Genomic DNA, 22634 nt, shown 5'->3' with positions numbered 1-22634 from the left:
CTACAGATAAAATGCCATGAGTGTTGGTCCGCTAGTGGAGTTACACCTTGTACCCACAAAGATGTTTTCTTCCTTCATTTTGCTTTCTCTCCTTCGAATTCCCTCTTTCTTTCTACTTCTTTCTTGAAAAGTTTATACCGTCAATTATTTAGACGAAAATTATAGCGTAGTTTTTATCGTCGTGTCTATTTAATTACGTTTCTTTCTTTCCCTTTCCTCTCTTTCTTTCCTCATTTAATCTGCCTGGTTTGTACGTTTTTTTAATGAATTTTCCTTCGTTATGTCAAAAAAATGCACGTTACCACAAAAATGACGACGTACAAATCTCGAACTGACAGACCAGGAGAAGAATAAACAAAAGACCACACATGAATACGTGATAAGATTATCATCAGTAAACATATATGCATACAGATTAAATGTAAATCTGTGTTTGAAGCCTCATGGGGCCCGTGGATGAATGTACTTTAGTCCCAATTTGTACTGAAGTCCTTTTTTCTCCGAATCTAAGCCATAATGCCTGGCATTAGCCCCTAAAGACGACAAGAACGAGCGAAGAAAAATGAGCTAGCCCGAGGCCTGCTAAGTACTACTGCAGTTTTGTTCAAACATGCTAGAGGTCGCTGTGAGACGGTCATGGAAATACTAGTCTACTACACGGAAAGACTACGTTTCTACTAAGATCACGAAACGCACTCATTATGCAGAATGTGGGACTATTTATTATCCATTGCCTTCAAAGAAGAACTCAAGCCTCATAATAGCTAGCATAGTAGTAAAGTATACATGTAATGTTTTCCAGACAAGTAGTTGTCTGTCTCCTATTATTGTATTGTACCTAATAGTGTCCTTGACTGTGAAAGCAATTAGCCTTCGGGCATGATTTTGCAAATAAAGATTCTATAAAGTATATATTGCCGATTGATCATAAGGCTGTACGATGACCAAAATCGAAGTATTACATAGTGAACATAGTAAATAGTCTTTTCTTGACTAGATGTGTGTGCATTTCTTAGTATATGTACATGATCCTATAGCTGGCTTTACGACCTTACAACACATAGACGCTTTTTTTTTTATAAAAGTTCAGGAACATTTTACAACGTTCTGTTGGAAAGGTTTTCTATCGTCCCTTCATTAAAATTGATTCCCCTCATTTTTAGATTTTGAGCGGATCCCTCACAGGATGACGCAGCACTCGTTGTCATCGCGACGGTGAGGATGATGATGATGATGGTGAGGATCGTGATGAGGGAACAGTGGAGTGTGAGGACCGGCGTGGTGAGGAGGGTGGTGAGGTCCGAAGTGGTGAGGAGGGTGGTGAGGAGGGTGGTGAGGTTCGAAGTGATGAGGTGGTCCAAACGTGCCGTGGTGGTGTCCGCCATGATGATGGCCGCCATGATGGTGTCCGCCATGATGGTGTCCGCCATGATGGTGTCCTCCACCATGATGGTGTCCTCCGCCATGATGGTGTCCTCCGCCGTGGTGACCGTGCGGCATCTTGAAATTCTGTTAAAAGGAGACAAAACTAGAAATCTAACAAAGCAAATGCATATGTTTACCTTCACATGGTCTAGCCCAACAAACTATTGCTCTGTTTATTGTTACTCAAACATGTTCATATATAATACACGGTGAGCAGTCTCTTCTGATACAAAACAAATGTAACCCAACATCACAGGGTGTCTGCTACAGCACCAGTCACCATGGTGACAGACGTCTGGTGCAGGTCACTGGCTTTATTTGTTTCGAGAAGAAGAGGAAGAAGAAACAGTACAAAAACGTCTGCGAAGGTAAATATAAAAGGCCGATCAGGAACTACAGATCTAGATAGGCTATAATTTCTGCCCTATTACATGACGTTCACTTGCTGTGGTTTTAGATGTCATGAGTTGCTTGAAAAGTGACGTTACATACACTACACACAAACCCTTAGTAAACCCAGACAAATAGTTCCGGTGCAGGTCACATGTCCACAGATCTGTTGGCATCCAGCCTGACCGTGTGTTTGCACTACACCGCTGTCGTTAATGATTACATGAGGGAGTGACTCACACCAACGTCTTAACACGCTAGCAACGAATAAATCACATGTATTATGGCCATACATTATGCCATACATTATGGCCATACATTATAAACTATAGACTGTAGACTTATAGAATATATGTAGCATTGAGTCATATGGAACATTTTAGTCCAGTGCTACTTGTCAGAAATCAGTGGCGCCAACCATTAATATACATGGTAACTTCCATTAACATATGTGATCCACAAATAGACGCATGTCTATGTTTTTGTTGTACGCGTACGTCTTTATTATTTGTATAATGTACGTCGTTTCTGCGCCTAAGAGTAGACATATGCCGTGGTATCAAACTGAAACTTAAAGACGTAGAAAAAATAATCGTACAAGTTCATACTCCTGCTTTAAACAAACCGACGCATTGAAATTCGCTCAATCTCTCCTAAATTTACTGTAAATTATACATCATTTTCATTATAGATTCTCAATCTCATTATCTATCTACCATTTGTGTTGACCACCCAGCAATGTTATGTCATCAGATGAGGAAGTTGAAAAAGCTACGAGGAAGTTGAATGTCTAAATGTTTACGAGCAAAGAAATACAGCAGTTCTTTGTCAAACACACGAATCTTAACACAGTATACTAGTAATAAAATATACCTGTGCTGATATCTGCTGCTAGCTTGAGGGGCACAACCAAACGCCAAAGTCAGTGGCACTCCTTGCCTTAGGACTGGTCTTGCTTTACCTTCTCTCTCAAAAACAAAGTTGCACAAGCGGAACTGACGTCAAAAAGGTTAGGATCTTCCATTCAGCTGAGGGGGGGGGGTATATGTGAGCGTGCTCCAGAAAGACCAGATCTAACGAATAAATGAGATGCACAATTGCTCAAGCATTCAAAACGTAGCACTGTGGAAAATACGATATGCAGACAAAGTGTAGCATGCTTTACGTATATAGTCTGTACCAAAATTGTCCAATTCCAACCACCCCTCCAAGTTGTATGGAACGTCCCACCACCAAGGCAATGTACAGGTGTACTGTAATTCCATTTAATATTGCGGTTGGAAATTATAGCGGTGGGAGGAAAATGGACTAGCTCACGGCACTTAATTTTAGCGGTGTGGACAAGGCAGATGATCAAAGTGCTCAAATACAATGTATTAAGGTACTGAAATTTTAGCGGTAAAAAAAGAACAGCTAAATCAGCTATGATTAAGTGACAGTTAACAAATCAAAAGTATATATGATATGAATGAATGAATGAATGAATGAATGAATGAAACTGTAAGCGAAAGGCTCTGTAAGTATTGTACAGAGGGAGCAGTGGAAGATGAAATTCATTTTATCTGTCAGTGTCCTCATTACGATTTTGAAAGAAAAAGTTATTCAAGGAAGTCGCCAACATTTCCCCAAATTTTTCATATCTCAGCAAACAACAACAGACTATATTACTGCTAAAGTCTCCCAACCCATTTATTTTTCAAAGAGTCGGACAATTCATCTCCCACTGCATCCTGAGAAGAAGCCAACCCCCCTAATAGCAAGAATAGTTTAATAGAATAGAATAGATTAGAATAGCACTTACCTTGTTCCTCTTACCTGTTTATGTACTAGTATTGCTTATCCACTGTTTATCCTGGGTACCAAAGTTATTAGATTTAAGTAGAGATAGTAGGTTTAATATGTATATCGTACAAGTAGAACTTTATGTAAGCATATAGTTTTATAGCACCACATTTGTCAATGTCTGTTTGCAATTAGCCCTCGGGCAAGAACTTGCAATAAACAACTCATTATAATCAGGCATAACACATGTAACCTATGAGATCTTATAATCAGGCACACCAACTTGAAATCTATGAGGCCTTGTAATCAGGCAAAGAACATGTCACCTATGAGGTCATGTCATCAGGCATAGATCATGTAGCCTATGAGCACATGCAGCCTATGAGGTCCTGTCATCAGGCATAAAACATGCAGCATATGAAGTCTTGTCATCAGGCATGAAACATGCAGCCTATGCGGCCAAACTACTTTCTACTTTTCAAATATGAACGAACATATATTAAAGTTAAGGTCATTTTTGCACGACATTCAGGCCCCAGGCCACGTCTATCCAGGTCTTGTCTTGTCATCAGGCATAAATCATGCAGCTTATGAGGTCTTGTCTTGTCAATAGGCATAAAACACGCAGCCTATGAGGTCTTGTCTTCTCATCAGGCATAAAACACGCAGCCTATGAGGTCCTGTCTTCTCATCAGGCATAAATCATGCAGGCTATGAGGCCTTTCTCGACCATCCTACGGTCGCACAGCTTTGCCTAAGTCTGTGACCGCCCAAACGGTGTCCCTATAGTTTTGCCTAACTCTGTGACCACCTTAACGGTCTCCCTAAAGTTTTGCCTAACTCTGTGACCGCCCCAACGGTGTCCCTAAAGTTTTGCCTAACTCTATGACCGCCTTAACGGTCTCGCTTAAGTTCTGCCTAACTCTGTGACAGCCCAAACGGTGTCGCTAAAGTTTTGCCTAACTCTGTGACAGCCCCACGCCCCAACGGTGTCGCTAAAGTTGTGGGTCTAACTTGTGGGTTGTGGGTCACAGTTAGGCAAAACTTTAGCGACACCGTTGGGGCGGTCACAGAGTTAGGCAGAACTTAAGCGAGACCGTTAAGGTGGTCACAGAGTTAGGCAAAGCTGTGAGACCGTAAGATGGTCAAGGAAGGCCTCATAGCCTGCATGTTGTATGCCTGATGACAAGCAAAGATCTCATAGGCTGCGTGTTTTATGCCTGATGAGAAGACAAGATCTCACAGGCTGCGTGTTTTATGCCTGATGAGAAGACAAGACCTCATAGGCTGCGTGATTTATGCCTGATGGCAAGACAAGATCTCATAGGTTGCATGATTTACGCTTGATGAGAAGACAAGACCTCAAAGGCTGCATGTTTTATGCCTGATGACAAGACCTCATAGGCTGCATGTTTCATGCCTGATGACAGGACCTCATAGGCTGCATGTGCTCATAGGCTACATGATCTATGCCTGATGACATGATCTCATAGGTGACATGTTCTTAGCCTGATTACAAGGCCTCATAGATTTCAAGTTGGTGCGCCTGATTATAAGATCTCATAGGTTACATGTGTTATGCCTGATTATAATGAGTTGTTTATTGCAAGTTCTTGCCCGAGGGCTAATTGCAAACAGACATTGACAAATGTGGTGCTATAAAACTATATGCTTACATGAAGTTCTACTTGTACGATATACATATTAAACCTACTATCTCTACTTAAATCTAATAACTTTGGTACCCAGGATAAACAGTGGATAAGCAATACTAGTACATAAACAGGTAAGAGGAACAAGGTAAGTGCTATTCTAATCTATTCTATTAAACTATTCTTGCTATTAGGGGGGTTGGCTTCTTCTCAGGATGCAGTGGGAGATGAATTGTCCGACTCTTTGAAAAATAAATGGGTTGGGAGACTTTAGCAGTAATATAGTCTGTTGTTGTTTGCTGAGATATTCAAAATTTGGGGAAATGTTGGCGACTTCCTTGAATAACTTTTTCTTTCAAAATCGTAATGAGGACACTGACAGATAAAATGAATTTCATCTTCCACTGCTCCCTCTGTACAATACTTACAGAGCCTTTCGCTTACAGTTTCGAATTCATTCATTCATTCATTCATTCATTCATATCATATATACTTTTGATTTGTTAACTGTCACTTAATCATAGCTGATTTAGCTGTTACTTTTTTACCGCTAAAATTTCAGTACCTTAATACATTGTATTTGAGCACTTTGATCATCTGCCTTGTCCACACCGCTAAAATTAAGTGCCGTGAGCTAGTCCATTTTCCTCCCACCGCTATAATTTCCAACCGCAATATTAAATGGAATTACAGTATTTGATCGTGACGTCATTCATGCACACAATGTCCCATGACGTTAATACGACGCTTACATCAATTACGTGCATATAGGTTGCCAACACAAAGCAAAACAAACAAGTAAACAAACAACATATCTTCATCAATAGAGACAAGAGGAGGAAGATATTACAATACTTGGCGTTCAGCATAAACTTTATTGATGATTGTATACCTTTAAGTGTATAAAAAGTTAACGAGTATAAAAGTTAACAAAGAAAACGTTACACACATAACATAACATAAGGTAGCAGTTTTCAGCCATACCATAACTCCTATTAAAACAAAATATGTTTATCTAGATCTAGACATGTACCATGTACTTTTGGCAACGACACAGGAGCGGAGTCCAATTTCCGTCAGCTAGTACACGTACGTACCCAACCATGCTCCTCCACGCCACCAAAGTAATGTGAACTTTATCGATTATTTTTATTTTCACGCGCCATAGCCTCTGTCGACCCTTACATGATACGTTAGATATAGATTTTAACGATATAAACTAATTTCAAAGCTCTATCCAGTTAGTTTTAAACGCATCATCCCAAGAGAAAGCAGTTTTGTGAGGTATATATAGGCAAATTTGCATTTCTAACTCTGCACACTACTGTCTAGTAGAGACGGCGGGCGATGTAAACTCCCTGGCACGTTTGATCAATTGCTGATGCCATGTATTAAAAGGCTTGTGTGAATAAGGTCACGTGTCTGTAACCGTAATTCTCGCGAGTTTACGTTCGGAAGTGACTGGTCATTAATTATCCTGATGAAGGCGATAGTGGTCGTTAAAATTTTATCTCTGTGTTGGAATGAAGTTTACATTGTCACTACCTCAAGCCATGACGGTCTGTTGTCACGTGATAATCCACATCAAGTCACGTGAAAAGAGAACTCCAAGACAAGATCTTTACCGGTATGATGGAGAGACAGGGCGATTCGAAATTTACCCAAAGTAGCAAACTTTCTGTTGCGTGTATTGTTTAAATATTCGCCAAAAGTTTTACACTGCACTATGCTGATGTTACCCTGGGTGCCAGACAAGTTTACGGGCCACTAAACGTTTCCTTCGGCAGCCAGAAGCCCTTCGCCCGCCGATCTAAATTACCGCTGCGGTGGAGTTGAGCCCGTGGGGAGTACTAAGTATCATACGGCCCTGCCAGCCAAACTCACCCTGGGCTAGCGGTAATTTAGACAGGCGGGCGAAGGGCTCTTGGCTGCCGAAGGGAACGGCTGTCGGCCCGAAACGAGTTTGGCTTCCAGGGTATGCTAATGTCCACCCTTACAACAAGCCGGTGTAGGCGTTATTTCCGGTGCCACCAGCCGTAAGGCCAGATCGCCCAGGTCTGTTGGCAGCCAGGAAATCGGCATAAACACGTAACGGGCGTCCCAACCAACCACGTAACGGCTCCGGGGGTGGGTAGCGCACAGCGCGTGCTCCAGTGCGTCCAGAACGGCAACTGGATCTTGCATGGAACGATCTGCAGCCACTATGGCGTCTTTTGCTGTTAATAAAAAAAACACAAAACATTCGTATAGATTTCCTTGTAGGTAGTCCCATTTTCCACGTAGAAAAGAAGATCATCTGTTAATTTGTACTTTTACCTTCGCTGGAAGGTTCAGCAATCGGTTTAAGTATGGTGTGGTAACTGGGGCTTTATGCGGCATACCCCTTAAAGGCATGAATGGATGTTTATGATTTTTCATAGGCAAGTTACTGTTTGGGAGATGATGGTCAAGTTCAAAAATAGGCCTTGTCGGAGGTCCCTGGGTCACCACAGCGGACCTTTGGGGTTTGTTGTTTGCTTGTTGTATTTTTTTTTTGTTAGCAAGATAACTCAAAATGCTTTGAATTGATCGTGAAAAAAATTAGTAGGCGGGTAGAGTTAATGAAATCGAAGTTCAAGTTCAAAAATGGGTCTCTTGGCAGGCACAACAGTAAATGCTGTAAATCAAAAAAGGAAAGCAAAAGAAAAGGTGTTTGACTATAACTTACTGGCTTGTAGGAACCCTTCTCCGTACTCAGTCTTGGTCTCCAGACTCTGCCGCTGCCAGGTCTGGTCCAGGCGCCGCAGGAGGTTCTCCTGGCTGTTGATTGGGGTCCGGAAGAACCCAGGCTCGATGATGTGGACTTTGATGCCAAAGCATCTCATAGCCCGTCTATATAGGCAAGTATACACTGTTGTAAATAGTATTAACAGTTGGAGGTAGTATTTTGTTACCAGATGTACTAAATTTAAAAGGAAACTTTATTTTCTCAGAATGTACAAAAAATCATTTCTGAGAAGCGTTCCTTTGCCTTTGAAACTTTGTGGGCAAGGTACAATCGATTCAGAACTTTCTTTGGCAAAACGACTCATTTTTAAGAAGCTTCTTCATTCAAGCTTTGGTGGACATGACATAGTCCTAAAATCGGCTTAAAACTGATATGAGAGTCAAGAAAATGTGTGAAAAGCTAGTTTTTACCTCAGAGAGTCGGAAAACGCCTCCGCGCCATATTTAGACACAGCGTAAGGTCCGCCATACGCATTCGGCAAGGCTATTCTCCCGGCACCACTTGCGACGTTGACGATCCGGCCACGTGACTTCTTGAGAAGCGGGAGAAATGTCTTGGTGACGTCAATCATCCCCAGCAAGTTCACGTTCAGGACGGCCTGATTGTGGGAAACGCACAAATGAAAGAGAAAGATGAAATCAAAGTACGTCACAACCTGTATTCTGTTTTTTTCTAGTCACAGCAGTTCAATATATACGTAACAAAGACGACAAAGGCGTCTATAATTCTTGGATACAAACCTGATAATCTTCCAGGGTGGCCCATTCCATAGTTCCAGTGATAACACCCAGAATACCCGCGTTGTTGACCAGCCCCCACAAACCTGGGAAATACACAAAACTTTGGAGGAAAACAGGAACAGTAATTCTACTTACAGGACAGGAAACTGACACGATACACACAGGCCAAATTCTTCAGTGGTTTCCACTTTTATCTAAAAATAGGTAAGAGCAATATGATATATATCTATATTACAGAACTAGCACTATAGATCAGGTCTATATAGTAGTATTACAGAACTAGAGATAGATAGCAAGAGTGTGTGTGTGTGTGTGTGTGTGTGTGAGAGAGAGAGAGAGAGAGAGAGAGAGAGAAAGGGAGAGAGAGTGTGAGAGATGTGTTTAGCGAAGGATTCGAAGTTGAACGGTTTTACCTTTACTCCCCACAGCTTGCTTCACCACCCTGAAGGCATCCTGTACGCTGTCCGTTTTGGTGACGTCCATCTGGATCGGCTGCAGCCGTTCGGAGCAGTCCTGCCGTAACTCCGCCACGCCGGCCTCGGTCAGACAGCCCGCGAACACCCGCAGGCCGAGCTGGTCCAGCCGCCGGGCCAGGAGGTTCCCAAAGCCGGTGTCACACCCCGTGATGAGGACGGTCTTGTCGGTCAGCTACACGGACAAGAAAGAGACTGAGACACTAGAATCCAATGCACGGAATAGTCACCTGGACAAGGGCTAGACACTATCTTAATTTTCAATATAGATGGCTATTTTGGAACATATATTTTGTTTGTTTGTTTCGCATAAGCGGTAAACCGCCTTTAGGCGTAACACACCGTACATTTACGCATATGTACAAGCTGCGTAAGACCGGACTGTACTGACATGTACGTATATGTACAAGCTGCGTAAGACCGGACTGTACTGACATGTACGTATATGTACAAGCTGCGTAAGACCGGACTGTAGTACGGTGATGTCATTGCCTTACACCACCGGGAAGTGGTGTGAGTGGTTCCGCATTTATCTTTTCGATAAGTGCGGTGGGTTCTTTAACGCGCGTGGGGTGTGGGTCTCCCCAAACACGGGACCTCTATTTAACGGGACGTCCCTAACCGAAGCTAGGTACTCATTTCCACCTGAGTGAAGTGAGGAAAGTCGTGTAAAGTGGCACAAGGGCACAGGATCGGTGACATGGGCAGGATTCGAACCCACGAACCCGTGTGAGCACGAACGCGCTACCGACTGCGCCACACGACCCCACATTTTGAAGTGCATATACATGTAACAGGTTTCACATGGATTTAGCCATCTATGTATGGCTAAATCACCCTAAATAATGAATGAATGAAGACCTTTATTGTACAAACATACCCACTGGGTTAGGTACAAAGGTTAACTTGAATACACAAATATATACACAACAAGATCAATCTAGTACTAGCACTACAGTCTATTACATAATTTCGACTTCTCTTCGCTTCTCTGTGATGTTGAAAAGATACAACAAGTTTAAGGATCGGGGGTTTGTCTAAGTTCATTAAAATGTGAATTTGTCTGTATTACTTAGGTGTGTAAAGTGGGGAAACATCGATTTTATCCGTCAAATAATAAAGTCATAGAGAAATGACAAATGGCTGTATGTCAATGGACCTTTTCTGAAATGATAAACTACATTCAGACCTGTCACATTTGGACACCAGGCAACCCAGGGCATAGCTGTTAACCTTGCATATTTGCCCAGAGGGCATAAAATTGGTTCACACCCAAGAAGCCATATTTGGTGCCAAAAATGGTAGCAAACAACAAATATTTTAGTGAAGGGAACAAAGATTTGTTGTACTAACCTGTGACAGACGTCCTCTCTCCAACCACCAAGTCACCACCAAATACGTCACCCACAGAACAGCCACGATCTCAAGTAACGTCAAGACCTCCATATTTTCCTGGGTAAGAGATTGTTGAGAATTAAAATATGGCGACCCCCTGCCTACTTATAGTCGTTATAGATTCTTTCAAGATCATATTCTGCATGCTTTGATAACATTGAATCCCATTTTTTAACATGTAAATTCGCATGCAGTAACGATTAAGTTACTACCCAAACGAACTGGATATCACGAAGTTTCTACGCTTGACTTGTTATCAAGAATTCTGTTGTCAACTGTTCTTTTCTTTGTCTGGTAACCTTGTCTTGCAATTAGAACGTTTTGACCTTCATATCAACAGTGCACTATAATGTGTATAAATATAAACACTTTTTATATACTTGAGTTTGAGTTTTATCTAGATTCACAATTAGCCTCATTAGAGGCTATTCTTCCTGTGGTCTAGACATTGCATTCATATATACATACATACATGTATTACAATTGAAAAGGAACGTATAAAAAGATTACAAAGGTAACAGTATGCAACTCACCTTCAATTCGTCCACGGAAAGAGAATTTCGACGTTGTCTCTGACCGTTTTGTCTCACTGTCTGTGAAGAATTTATACTGCGGACGTGGAAGACAGAGACTTGGCTTTCACCACCTACAGGTTAATATGTACCACCTGCGATAGTCTGCCTTAAACCGCCTCATGCCAGGGTACTTATTACGTAAGGTTACACCTTTGCAGGGTTCAGTTCCGGGTCAGGTGAACATGTCGTGTTCAGTTCTTGGTAGATTTATCACAGTCAATGCCCAGCATTGTTGCTAAAGTTAAACACGTGTCAAAGAGAAGAAATGCCGCATTTGCTCTGTATGAATTACATAGTGTCACAATTGACAGTCAGATTGTTCAGTTCTTTGTAGATCTATCATGTTCAATGCCCAGCATTGTTGCTAAAGTTAAACATATATCAAGGAGAAGAAATGATGCATTTTCTCAGCATGAATTACATAATGTCACAATTGACAGCCAGATTGTTCAGTTCTCGGAAGATCTATCACAGTTGTTGCCCAACATTGTTGCTAAAGTTAAACATATGTACATGTCAAGGAGAAAAAAATGCTGCATTTTCTCAGTATGAATTACATAGTGTCACAATTGACAGCTAAATTGTTCAGTTCTTGGAAGATCTATCACAGTCGGTGCCCAACATTAGTGTACAGTACATATGCAGGTTGCCAACTCAAAGTCATCTAACGTCTGATTGCACTGAGTTGTTTGGATTAATCTTAACCAATGGATACGAAGGTAGGAAAAGTACAGCAACCCTAAACGCTAAACATTGACTTTATTGACATTTAAATCACCATCTTGGGTACCTTCTTTGGAGAAACAAAATCGCGATCGCTTGCGTTTTTATGTTTTCTGTCGTCGCACATGTCGAATTACCCTCCTTGTACTGTTAAAATGCTTCAGATAGACTACTTGCTATACTAGTGTATAATAAGTTGTCACAGACACTTTGGAGAACACCAGATCTCAGCAAACTAATGTGAAATCCATTGAATGTCGTCTCACAGTCTCTCTGTCGACCTTATGTGATGTACATGATAAAGATTTTGACGATGTAAACTTGTTTCAAAACCAGAACAAGACTGTTTCTTGAGAGGGGTGAAGGAGGCCATATACGTCACACTTCAAAGAAGCCACGTGACAAGCTCCACTGGGTCAGTCTACTTGTGGAAGACCAGAGTGACTGGTCGAAAGCTCTAAGTGAGAGAACTCTTTTGTGTTGGACCAAAAGTTTTAACTCTAAACATGTAACTACCAACACAGATGAACTTTCAAAACCATATCCTACTTCTGACTGTATGCTAAAGTTACTGTGTAACTATTTTCCATCTTTACAACAGACCGGCGTAAGTGCGGTTTCCGGTTCCACAAGCCGTAAGGCCAGATCGCCCAGGTCTGTTGGCAGCCAGGAGATCGGCATAAACATGAAACGGACGTCCCAACCAACCACGTAACGGCTCCGGGGGTGGGTAGCGCAGAGCGCGTGATCCATCGCGTCCACAACGAGAACCGGATCTTCCATGAAACGTTCTGAAGCCACTATACCGTCCTTCGCTGTTACAAACAAAACAAAACAAAACAAAACAAAACGAAACATTGCACGTTAAAACCGGTTAGCTTTGACTCACACTTGACGTCACACATCTCGAAGATCATTGCGCGTTAAGACAGTAAAAGTCCTGCAAAAATGGCTAAAGACACGATGTGTCTTTTCCTTTGTGTTGTATAAAAGCTGCAGTAAGAAAACACGAAATACTACTAACAGTTAAGTTCAAAATTAGTGGGTGGTTAGGGTTAACGAAAACGAATGTCAAGTTCGAAAATGGGCCTTCTGGTGGGTACAACAGTAAAACAAAAAATAAAGAGGAAATAATTATAATGTATTGGTGTTCGACTATAACTGACCGGCTTGTAGGAACTCCTCTCCGTACTCAGTCTTGGTCTCCGGACTCTGCCGCTGCCAGGTCTGGTCTAGGCGACGCAGGAGGTTCTCCTGGTTGTTGATTGGGGTCCGGAAGAACCCAGGCTCGATGATGTGGACTTTGATGCCAAAGCATCTCATAGCCCGTCTACACATGTGTACAAGATAGCAACCTCATGTTTTATTAGCAGAGATTAAAAAAATTGGCTCAGCAAAATGTACCAAAAAGTAAATTATTACCTCCATGAAAAGCAGAAGTATTGTGTTTGGTCTGTTTGTGTCTCTAGTCTCCACCAGACTCTTTTTGCAGGCTGAATAAATCGTAGTCAATTTCTGGTCAGCATACTAGTAACTTAAGAAAGTCTTGATATTTGATGTGAAAGTGATATTTGGTATGTGGGTAGGTCTTGGGAAGACGAAGGTCAAAGTCAAATGTAGGCCTTCTGTCGGATGACCTTAGCACTACAGCAGAACGTCCGTTTTTTTAAATCTTTTGTTCAAGATATGCTACGATCTTGATTTTTGGTGACAGGAATAATTGGTGTGGGCTTGTCACCCTATCAGCTTGTTCTGAAACTTTGGAAATGGGTTTAAAGCTAAACTTACCTCAGGCAGTCAGAAAACGCCTCCACGCCATATTTAGACACGGTGTAAGGTGCGCCTTGTGGCATGGCCAGTCTCCCAACACCACTTGCGACGTTGACGATCCGGCCACGTGATTTCTTGATAAGCGGGAGAAATGTCTTGGTGACGTCAATCATCCCCAGCAAGTTCACGCTCAGGACGGCCTGATGGTGCGAAAAGCACAAAAGAAAAATAACATCATGGAGCAACAGAGTATGTATTTTTGTCTTTAAAAAAAGGAGTCCCAGGTTGGTGTAACAAGGTTAGGTAACAAATGCTCACAGTTCTTGGAAACAAACCTGATAATCTTCCAGGGTAGCCCATTCCATAGTTCCTCCCATAACACCCAGAATACCTGCGTTGTTCACCAGCCCCCACAAACCTGGGAAAATCACATAGCTTACGATTATTATTTTGTTAATCTTCGCAGAAGAAAACATATTATTTTGCCCTGTTTCTTCTTCTGTTTCTAACAACTAAGGTCAATGACCTGGACCAGACGTCTGTCACCATGGTGACTGGTGCTGTAGCAGACACGTTGTGGTGTTGGGTAACATTTTGTTGCAAATTGCAAGACAGAGGTTGGTCATCATTTGAATGTGTTTGAGTAAGTAGATTAATGAGTAAGAATAAACAGATCGGTAGTTTGTTCCTCTAGATAATGTGAAGGCTCTTTCACTTTGCAAATGTAGCCTTTTTAGTTACTAAGTGTCTTTAGTTTAGAATTCGAAGAAAATCATTTCAGTACAGGTCTTGCTTAAACCTTTACTCCCCACAGCTTGCTCCACCAATCTGAAGGCATCCTGTACGCTGTCCGTTTTGGTGACGTCCATCTGGATCGGCTGCAGCCGTTCGGAGCAGGCCTGCCGTAACTCCGCCACGCCGGCCTCGGTCAGACAGCCCGCGAACACCCGCAGGCCGAGCTGGTCCAGCCGCCGGGCCAGGAGGTTCCCGAAGCCGGTGTCACACCCCGTGATCAGGACGGTCTTGTCGGTCAGCTACACGGACCAACAGAATTTGTCAGACGCTTCTCCAATGTATGAATAGTAATTTCCCCCTAGTTTATAGATATATCCGTTTCCCATTATTGGTTTGAGACATTTGTATTTGGCCTGGATGCCAGACCCATAGCACACTAGGCCAAAGTTATCTAGTGTGCGAGGCACAACTTTTGGGACTAATGTGCTGTGGGTCTGGCATCCAAGCTACATGTAATTTGAATTGTATACAGCTGGTTTTATACGAACACAGTATTCTAGTATCTATATGTGATGAAATCACGTCACAGCTAAGTCATAGATATCTGAAACAATAGCCAAATGCATGTAGTTGCATAACAATGCCAATCGACCTCTCAAAGTTTCTGCAGGAATAAACAAGTAGTACATTTACTTCCTCCCTTAACGTGTTAACTCTATATCGTGTTAACACGAGACCAAGGTCAAGTTATTTGACCTTATACACTTGCCAGAAGTGTCTCTCCCGAGGACAGAAACATCAGTTCACCCTAGAGGTCAAGATCACACCCAATAAGCAAGCTGGTGCCAAATTGTATTGTGGTAGATAGCGTATATAAGTCATAAGAACAAAGTGAATCGCTCTATTAACGTTGTAACTAACCTGTGACAGACGTCCTCTCTCCAGCCACCAAGTCACCACCAAATACGTCACCCACAGAACAGCCGTGATCTCAAGTAACGTCAACACCTCCATATTTTCCTGGGAACAAGATGGGGGTCGGGGGGGGGGGATTAAAACATGGCGGCCTCCTACTTACAGCAGTTATAACTGAGATCTGTTAACGTTTCAAGGTCATATTTCTTTGTTTTGATCACTTTGAACCCCATTTTGAAACATATAGATTCTCGAGTAGTTAGCCAAATCAAACATTCTTCATTCTTTCCTAGAACTATCGCAGAGTGGAACTCATTGTCACCGAGTACAGTAGGGGCATTGTCAATAGATAGCTTTAAACAATGTCTAGAGCTAGAAGTTCAAGGGTTAGGTGTAACAAGTCGATCGGTGTAATATAGCCAGCTGCCGCCGCGCCGCGTGCCTGCGAATCTGGTGTGTTACGCCGAAAGGCGGTTATACCGGCTATACAGATACAGATACAGAAACTGGTCAGTGACGTAATTTCCAAGATTCCTGTTGTGTACTGTACAGAAAAGCCATGTTCTTTCTTGTCTTAGCATTCTCTACAAATCGTCTGAGTTGTACATGTATGTCCACAGTGCACTAGTACTATACTGTACAAATATAAACAACATGGAACATCATCACGTACCGTAAATTCGTTCACGTCCAAAAAATGTTGAAGACGTCCTCTCTTATTGTTGAATCACCGTCAGTGAAGAGGTTAACAATGATACTGTAGACATGGCAGAGCGACTTGGACGTCGACACTGTCCGTTTAATAGGTGTGCTGCGCTAGTAGTCTTCCTGAAACGTTGGTGAACTGTGAAGTGCTAGGGTACTTGTTCAGTTCCAGTATAAGGCAACAGCCTTTACAGAATTCACTTCCGGGTCAAGTGAACATGTACCCATTAGTTCTTTGTATTGTAAATCTATCACAGTTGATAGTATAAATTCACCACCCAGACCTAATTAATTGAATTAGATGCATCAAAACGAGAAGAAATGCCACATCGTAATCTTTCTCAGTCAGTATACATTATATAGTGTCACAATTGACAACATTATCACAAACGTATCATTAGATAGTTGCATCGACGAAAATAACATTAGTCTGGAATCGGATCCGAAGGGCAGCACTTGAAATAGATCAAATTACTTTATTAGCCTTAGTTTATTGCAATTAACATTGATGCCAGGTTTCGTTGTTAATTGAGAGCTAGAAACAAACGTCAGTACTTATTTTTCACTTGAAATACACTGGTTGTGAACATGGTATTACTGTCACATATCTGAAAATAATTTCTCTTTCTCTTCTGGAGTTCTAGCATTGTGATCGGAAAGTTGCTTTATAAAAGCCATCGACGAAAACATACTTGTTGACGTGTACTTGGTACACGTATCTACGGATGTTGGCAAATTGCCACAAGCCTTTGCTTTTACCAATGGCTTGTGGCAATTTGCCAACAAAAGGCCCGTTGCTTTGAACTTCGGAGGAATTCGACGTTGCAATTCAGCACCGATTGGTTAATATGTACCACCTGCGATAGTCTGCCTTAAACTGCCTCATGCCAGGGTACTTATTACGTAAGGTTACACCTTTGCAGGGTTCAGTTCCGGGTCAGGTGAACATGTCGTGTTCAGTTTAGTTCTATCACAGTCAATGCGCAACATTATTGCTAAAGCTAAACACATGTCAAGAAAAAGAAATGCTGCGTTTGCTCAGTATGAATTACATAGTGTCACAATTGACAGCCAGATTGTTCAGTTCTTTGTATTTCTTTACAGTTGATGCCGAGTATTGAAGCTAAAATTTAAACACATGCCAAGCAGAAGAAAATGATGCGTTTTCTCAGTATGAATTACATAGTGTCACAATTGACAGCCAGATTGTTCAGTTCTTGGAAGTTCTATTAGCCTGGGTACCATCCGGACTTTCGCTCCGCAACGCTCGAAAAAATTAGAGTGATTTTTTTTCGAGCGTTGCGTGCGGAGCGAAAATCCGGATGGTACCAGGCTAAAGTTCTATCACAGTCGGTGCCCAACATTAGTGTACATGTGCATGCAGGTTGCCAACTCAAAGTCATCTAACGTCAGGTGGCTGTTGGATTGAGTTGGTTGGATTGATCTTAACCAATGCGACAAGAACAGCAACCCGTTACGTTCAACATAGAATTTATTGAATATATACTTTAATCACCACCACCGTCTGTGGAGAAACAAAATCACGATCGCCTGTGTATTCAGTTGTTTCTATTCAATGTCTGGCAATTTGGAATGCTCCATATAGACTGTTTATCAGTGTATAAAAATTGACAAAGAAAACCTTAAAGACGCAAACTACCTTAAAAAAACGCATATATACGTCAAACTGGATCCTTTAAATACGACAAAATAAAGACACTTTTTAGCACCTCAATTCAAAAGATGAGTCTATAAACACATTTCAATTCTGTCAGCTAGTGTAGTGCGCTGACCTTCTCGCCGACACCCTCTCAATGTAATCTAAACTTTATTGATAGATATTTATTGATATTTTCATGTACCACAACCCCTGACTCTTATTTGGTACAATAGATATACATTTTAACAATGTAAACTAACTTCAACTTGAGCTCTATCCAGTTCTAACTGTATGTACTTCAAGACTAATCACTAGTACGTTCTGGGTAGTAGGCAAAGTTACATGTCTCCTTTTGCACACTACTGTCCAGCCTTACAGGAGGCCGGTGTAGGCGTCATTTCCGGTGCCACCAGCCGTAAGGCCAGATCGCCCAGGTCTGTTGGCAGCCAGGAAACCGGCATAAACAAGAAACGGACGTCCCAACCAACCACGTAACGGCTCCGGGGGTGGGTAGCGCACAGCGCATGCTCCATCGCGTCCACAACGGCAACTGCATCTTGCATGAAACGATCTGCAGCCACTATACTGTCCTTTGCTGTCAAGAAAAAACGCATTTACTTTTATAAAGTCCAATTCCGTCTTTTAAATGTATCCAAATGCCAAAATAAAATTATCTGTTACCAGATACCTTTGACCCAGTGTTGACGTCACGCTTCAGATAAGTCACGTGACAAGTCTCACTGGGTCAGTCTATTGAAGAAGCCCAGAGTGGCTGAAAGCTCTAGCTGAGAACATGCAAGCAGAAGATGCGCGACAATCACCTCAGAGCATGCAGGTTTACATCAGTTTCAGTTATAAACCCATGGTTGGCGGCCGGTATCGGCTTCAGGCCACCTTTGACCTACACCTGACGTCACACATCCCGAAGATCAGTGCGCGCCAGAACAGTTGGTCATTCATTCTTGATGAAGACCGATGGACATAATGCACTACAAATGTATTATCTTGTGTTGTATAACAGTGTAAGAAAACATGTAGTACCGTGTCTGGATAACATACCGGCTTGTAAGAACTCCTCTCCGTACTCAGTCTTTGTCTCCGGACTCTGCCGCTGCCAGGTCTGGTCCAGGCGGCGCAGGAGGTTCTCCTGGTTGTTGATTGGGGTCCGGAAGAAACCAGGCTCGATGATGTGGACTTTGATGCCAAAGCATCTCATACCTCGTCTAGGCATGCATATAAGGTTGAAAAAACGGTATGATATACCCGTCGACTATAGTATTTTGTCACCACAGGAAGGTTTGCGTAAAAAAAAACAGTTACTCAAGCAACTGGACATGATTTTGGAATATCATATCCAGTTGCTTGAGTAACTGTTTGCGTATCTTATTACCTGGATGTCTAACCTTCACTAAGGGAAACTTTATTTTCTAAGAATGTAGCAATAAGCTTCATTTCTGAGAAGCGTTTCTTTGCCTTCTCCCTTTCAAACCTTTGTTTGTGGACACAATACAATCATAAGATCGTTTCAGAACTGATACTGATAGTTCAGGAAATGTGTGAAAATCTACTTTTTTTCACCTGAGAGAGTCAGAAAACGCCTCCACACCATATTTAGACACGGAGTAAGGCGCGCCATGTGGCATGGCCACTCTCCCGGCACCACTTGCGACGTTGACGATCCGACCACGTGACTTCTTGAGGAGCGGGAGAAATGTCTTGATGACGTCAATCATCCCCAGCAAGTTCACGTTCAGGACGGCCTGATTTTGGGGGAAAAGCGCACAGCAATGATGAAGGGAAAGAACTACAAAGTATGTATTCTTGTCTTGTGTGAGTCACAGTCGTTTAAATATGTAGACAAAAGTTCCTACTAATGTTTAGAGTTAAAACTTTAGATCCAACACAAAGAAGTTCTCTCACCAAGAGCTTTCGACCAGTCACTCTGGTCTTCCTCAGTAGACTGACCCAGTGAGGCTTGTCACGTGGCTTCTTTGAAGTGTGACGTCAACACTGGGTCAAAGGTATTTGGTAGACGATATCGGCCCCCGTCGCGGTTAATTAAGTGAACACGCCTCACTGGGTCAGTCTACTGAGGAAGACCAGAGTGACTGGTCGAAAGCTCTAGGTGAGAGAACTTTTTGTGTTGGATCTAAAGTTTTAACTCTAAACATGTACAACTACCAACACAGATGAGCTTTTATGATAGCTCCTATGACTATTAGTACTAATATTAGCCTTGACCTGAGCCTTACCTGATAATCGTCCAGGGTTGCCCATTCCACTGGTGATGCTGCAAGACCGAGAATACCTGCATTATTCACCAGCCCCCACAGACCTAGGAAGTTCACATAGCTCATCATTACCTTAAGTTGAGAAGAAAATCATTTCAGGAACAGTATTATTTACTTACAAGGAACGTTACAAACAAATTATTTTCAGTGGCTGTATACTTGGAAGTATGTAGGCTGTATACTTTTCTCTCCAAGTAGAGGTAGGTGGGGAAGTTTGTAACCTTTATAGAGACAAAAAAGGGGAATAGAAAGAAAGACCACAAACTTCCCCACCATCCTCTGCTTGGAGAGCACTATACTTGTCTTTGATGTAGTACATCCTTTTGACTTGAATAGCAGAGGGCCCAAAATTAAACCTTCTTGCTCAAACCTTTACTCCCCACAGCTTGCTTCACCAATCTGAAGGCATCCTGCACGCTGTCCGTTTTGGTGACGTCCATCTGGATCGGCTGCAGCCGTTCGGAGCAGTCCTGCCGTAACTCCGCCACGCCGGCCTCGGTCAGACAGCCCGCGAACACCCGCAGGCCGAGCTGGTCCAGCCGCCGGGCCAGGAGGTTCCCGAAGCCGGTGTCACACCCCGTGATGAGGACGGTCTTGTCGGTCAGCTACACGGACCAAAAATATTTAAAAGGTTGTCGGACAATTCTTCAGTGAACAATCTTAATTTTTCTACGTCACAGACATCTACAACAGTAGCCAAATGGTTGTATGACAATTCACCTTTTCTGCAAGGGTAAACAAGTAGTACATTTGTGCTAATCCTAGATCGTGTTCTAAAAAGTAGATCCAGGACAAGGCCAGCCAGGCCTAGTTGTTCGACCTTGCACACGTGCCAAAAGTGTCTCTCCCGAGGGCAGGGACATCAATTCACCCTGGAGGTCACACCCACTAAGCCTGCTGGTGCCAAATTGTGGTAAACACCTAATCTCCAAGCAGATCTTTTGGTGGAGCTAAGACAGTATCAAATTGGCCAGTCTGTATCGAAGTGGGAAATGGATACAGACTGTCCAATTTAATACTGTCTTACCCCCACCAAAAGATCTGCTTGAAGATTAGTAAACACCGTAAATTAGTGTTAAAAACAAAGTGTGTCGCTCTGTTGACGTTGTTACTAACCTGTGACAGACGGCCTCTCTCCAACCACCAAGTCACCGCCAAATACGTCACCCACAGAACAGCCGTGATCTCAAGTAACGTCAAGACCTCCATGTTTTCCTGGGTACGAAATTGGGAATAATTTAACATGGCGGCCTCCTGACAGTGGTTATCACTGAGATCTGTTCACGTTTCAAGGTCATATTTTTCGTTTTCATAACTTTGTACCCAATTTTGAACATGTAGATTCTAGACTAGTTGGCCCAACCAAACTGGTCACGAAGTTTTCAAGATTCCTGTTGTCTACTGTACAAAAAAAAGACATGTTCTTTCTTCAAATTCTTGTCTGTGTGACCTTGTCTAGCATTTGGTACGAATCGTCTGGGTTGTATGTCCACAGTGCACTAGTATCTAGTACTGTACTATACAAATATAAACAACATGCAACATCCTCACGTACCTTAAATTCGTTCACGTCAAAAAAATGTCAACGACGTCGTCTCTTATAGTTGAATCACTGTCTGTGAAGAGTATATACGGCAGACAAGACGTGGCAGACAGTGACTTGGGCGTCAACACTGATACAATGTAGTTTAATAGGTGTGCTGCGTTAGTAGCCTTTCTGAATCGTCCATGACCTGTGACTTGCTAGGGTACTTGTTCAGTTCCAGTATAAGGCAACACCCTTCACAGAATTCACTTCCGGGTCAGGCGACTATGTCGTCTTTACTTATTTGCAAATCTATCACAGTTGATAGAATAAATCCACCATCAAGCCAAATTGAACTGGACGAATCAAAAGGAAAAAATGGCACATTTTAATCTTTCTCAGTCAGTATACATAATATAGTGACACCGACATTGCTATTATTAAAAACTAGCACCGTATTATTAGATATTTGCAACGACGAAAATTGGCATTACTCTGGAATCGGATGATGGCAACACTTGAAATAGATGAAATTAATTAGCCTTAGTTTATTGCAATTAACATTGATGCCAGCTTTCGCTATTAATAGAGAGCTAGTAACAAAAAAATCAGTACGTATTTTTCACTTTAAATGCACTGGTTGTGAACATGGTATGACTGTTACATCTGACAATAATTCTTCTTTCTCTTCTGGAGTTCTAGCAATTTGCTCAGAAATTTGCTTCATTAAAGCCATGGACGAAAACATACTTGTTGACGTGTACTTAATATCCAAGTCCTTATTGTGTGTTTTGTTAGCTGTAGAAGTCATATTATCACTTGGAGCTGTTGGCAAATTGCCACAAGCCATTGCTAAAGGCCCGTTGCTTTGAATTTCGGAGGAATTCGACGTTCCAGTTGTGTTTTCGGGGTTTAAAAGTGCAAGAATTTTCAACTTCTTCTTATGTTTTGCGCCATTGTAATGGTCAAAGAGAGGTCTTGGCCCAGACATTGAAAGTTTGCAGATATCACAGAAGAACAAAGGCTCTTCAGGGCTTGTGGTGTTCGTTATAGCCTGTGCAGGTCCATGTGTTGGGGGTGTTTCTCTCTCTGTCGTTTTTGTAGAAGAACA

General features: G+C 42.2%; 4 protein-coding genes across 5 annotated transcripts; all 4 read right to left on the bottom strand.

The window, feature by feature from the left end:
* Positions 1 to 704: 704 nt before the first annotated feature.
* On the bottom strand, positions 705 to 2949 carry LOC109468688. The gene is made up of 2 exons (XM_019767003.1): positions 2689 to 2949; positions 705 to 1509 (listed from the first exon to the last, which is right to left on the bottom strand). Exon 2 carries the CDS (start codon positions 1464 to 1466, stop codon positions 1098 to 1100), a length of 369 nt encoding a protein of 122 aa, XP_019622562.1. The 5' UTR covers positions 1467 to 1509; positions 2689 to 2949; the 3' UTR covers positions 705 to 1097.
* A 4216-nt stretch (positions 2950 to 7165) lies between these two features.
* Positions 7166 to 10677, bottom strand: LOC109469032 (retinol dehydrogenase 16-like). Its single transcript, XM_019767424.1, has 6 exons — positions 10583 to 10677; positions 9170 to 9404; positions 8757 to 8839; positions 8427 to 8614; positions 7957 to 8120; positions 7166 to 7465 (listed from the first exon to the last, which is right to left on the bottom strand). Exons 1-6 carry the CDS (start codon positions 10673 to 10675, stop codon positions 7230 to 7232), a joined length of 999 nt encoding a protein of 332 aa, XP_019622983.1. The 5' UTR covers positions 10676 to 10677; the 3' UTR covers positions 7166 to 7229.
* Positions 10678 to 11163: 486 nt separating this feature from the next.
* Positions 11164 to 15443, bottom strand: LOC109469031 (retinol dehydrogenase 16-like). 2 transcript variants are annotated; one of them, XM_019767422.1, is made up of 6 exons: positions 15349 to 15443; positions 14477 to 14726; positions 14028 to 14110; positions 13711 to 13892; positions 13089 to 13252; positions 11164 to 12737 (listed from the first exon to the last, which is right to left on the bottom strand). In XM_019767422.1, the coding sequence occupies exons 1-6, from the start codon at positions 15439 to 15441 to the stop codon at positions 12502 to 12504; spliced, it is 1008 nt and encodes a 335-aa protein (XP_019622981.1). In that variant the 5' UTR covers positions 15442 to 15443; the 3' UTR covers positions 11164 to 12501. The 2 variants fall into 2 exon arrangements, with proteins under 2 accessions (XP_019622981.1, XP_019622982.1); XM_019767423.1 differs by having other exon boundaries at positions 14492 to 14726.
* A 2158-nt stretch (positions 15444 to 17601) lies between these two features.
* Positions 17602 to 21207, bottom strand: LOC109468361 (retinol dehydrogenase 16-like). The gene is made up of 6 exons (XM_019766610.1): positions 21115 to 21207; positions 20369 to 20603; positions 19960 to 20042; positions 19286 to 19467; positions 18767 to 18930; positions 17602 to 18302 (listed from the first exon to the last, which is right to left on the bottom strand). Exons 1-6 carry the CDS (start codon positions 21205 to 21207, stop codon positions 18067 to 18069), a joined length of 993 nt encoding a protein of 330 aa, XP_019622169.1. The 3' UTR covers positions 17602 to 18066.
* Between the last annotated feature and the right edge of the window lie 1427 nt (positions 21208 to 22634).

Source organism: Branchiostoma belcheri, unplaced genomic scaffold, assembly GCF_001625305.1.
Source record: "Branchiostoma belcheri isolate BF01 breed outbred unplaced genomic scaffold, Haploidv18h27 scaffold2, whole genome shotgun sequence".
NCBI classification, from domain to species: Eukaryota; Metazoa; Chordata; class Leptocardii; order Amphioxiformes; family Branchiostomatidae; genus Branchiostoma; species Branchiostoma belcheri.
The sequence above is the reverse complement of the archived record's forward strand: the minus strand, read 5'-3'. Positions and strand labels throughout refer to the sequence as shown.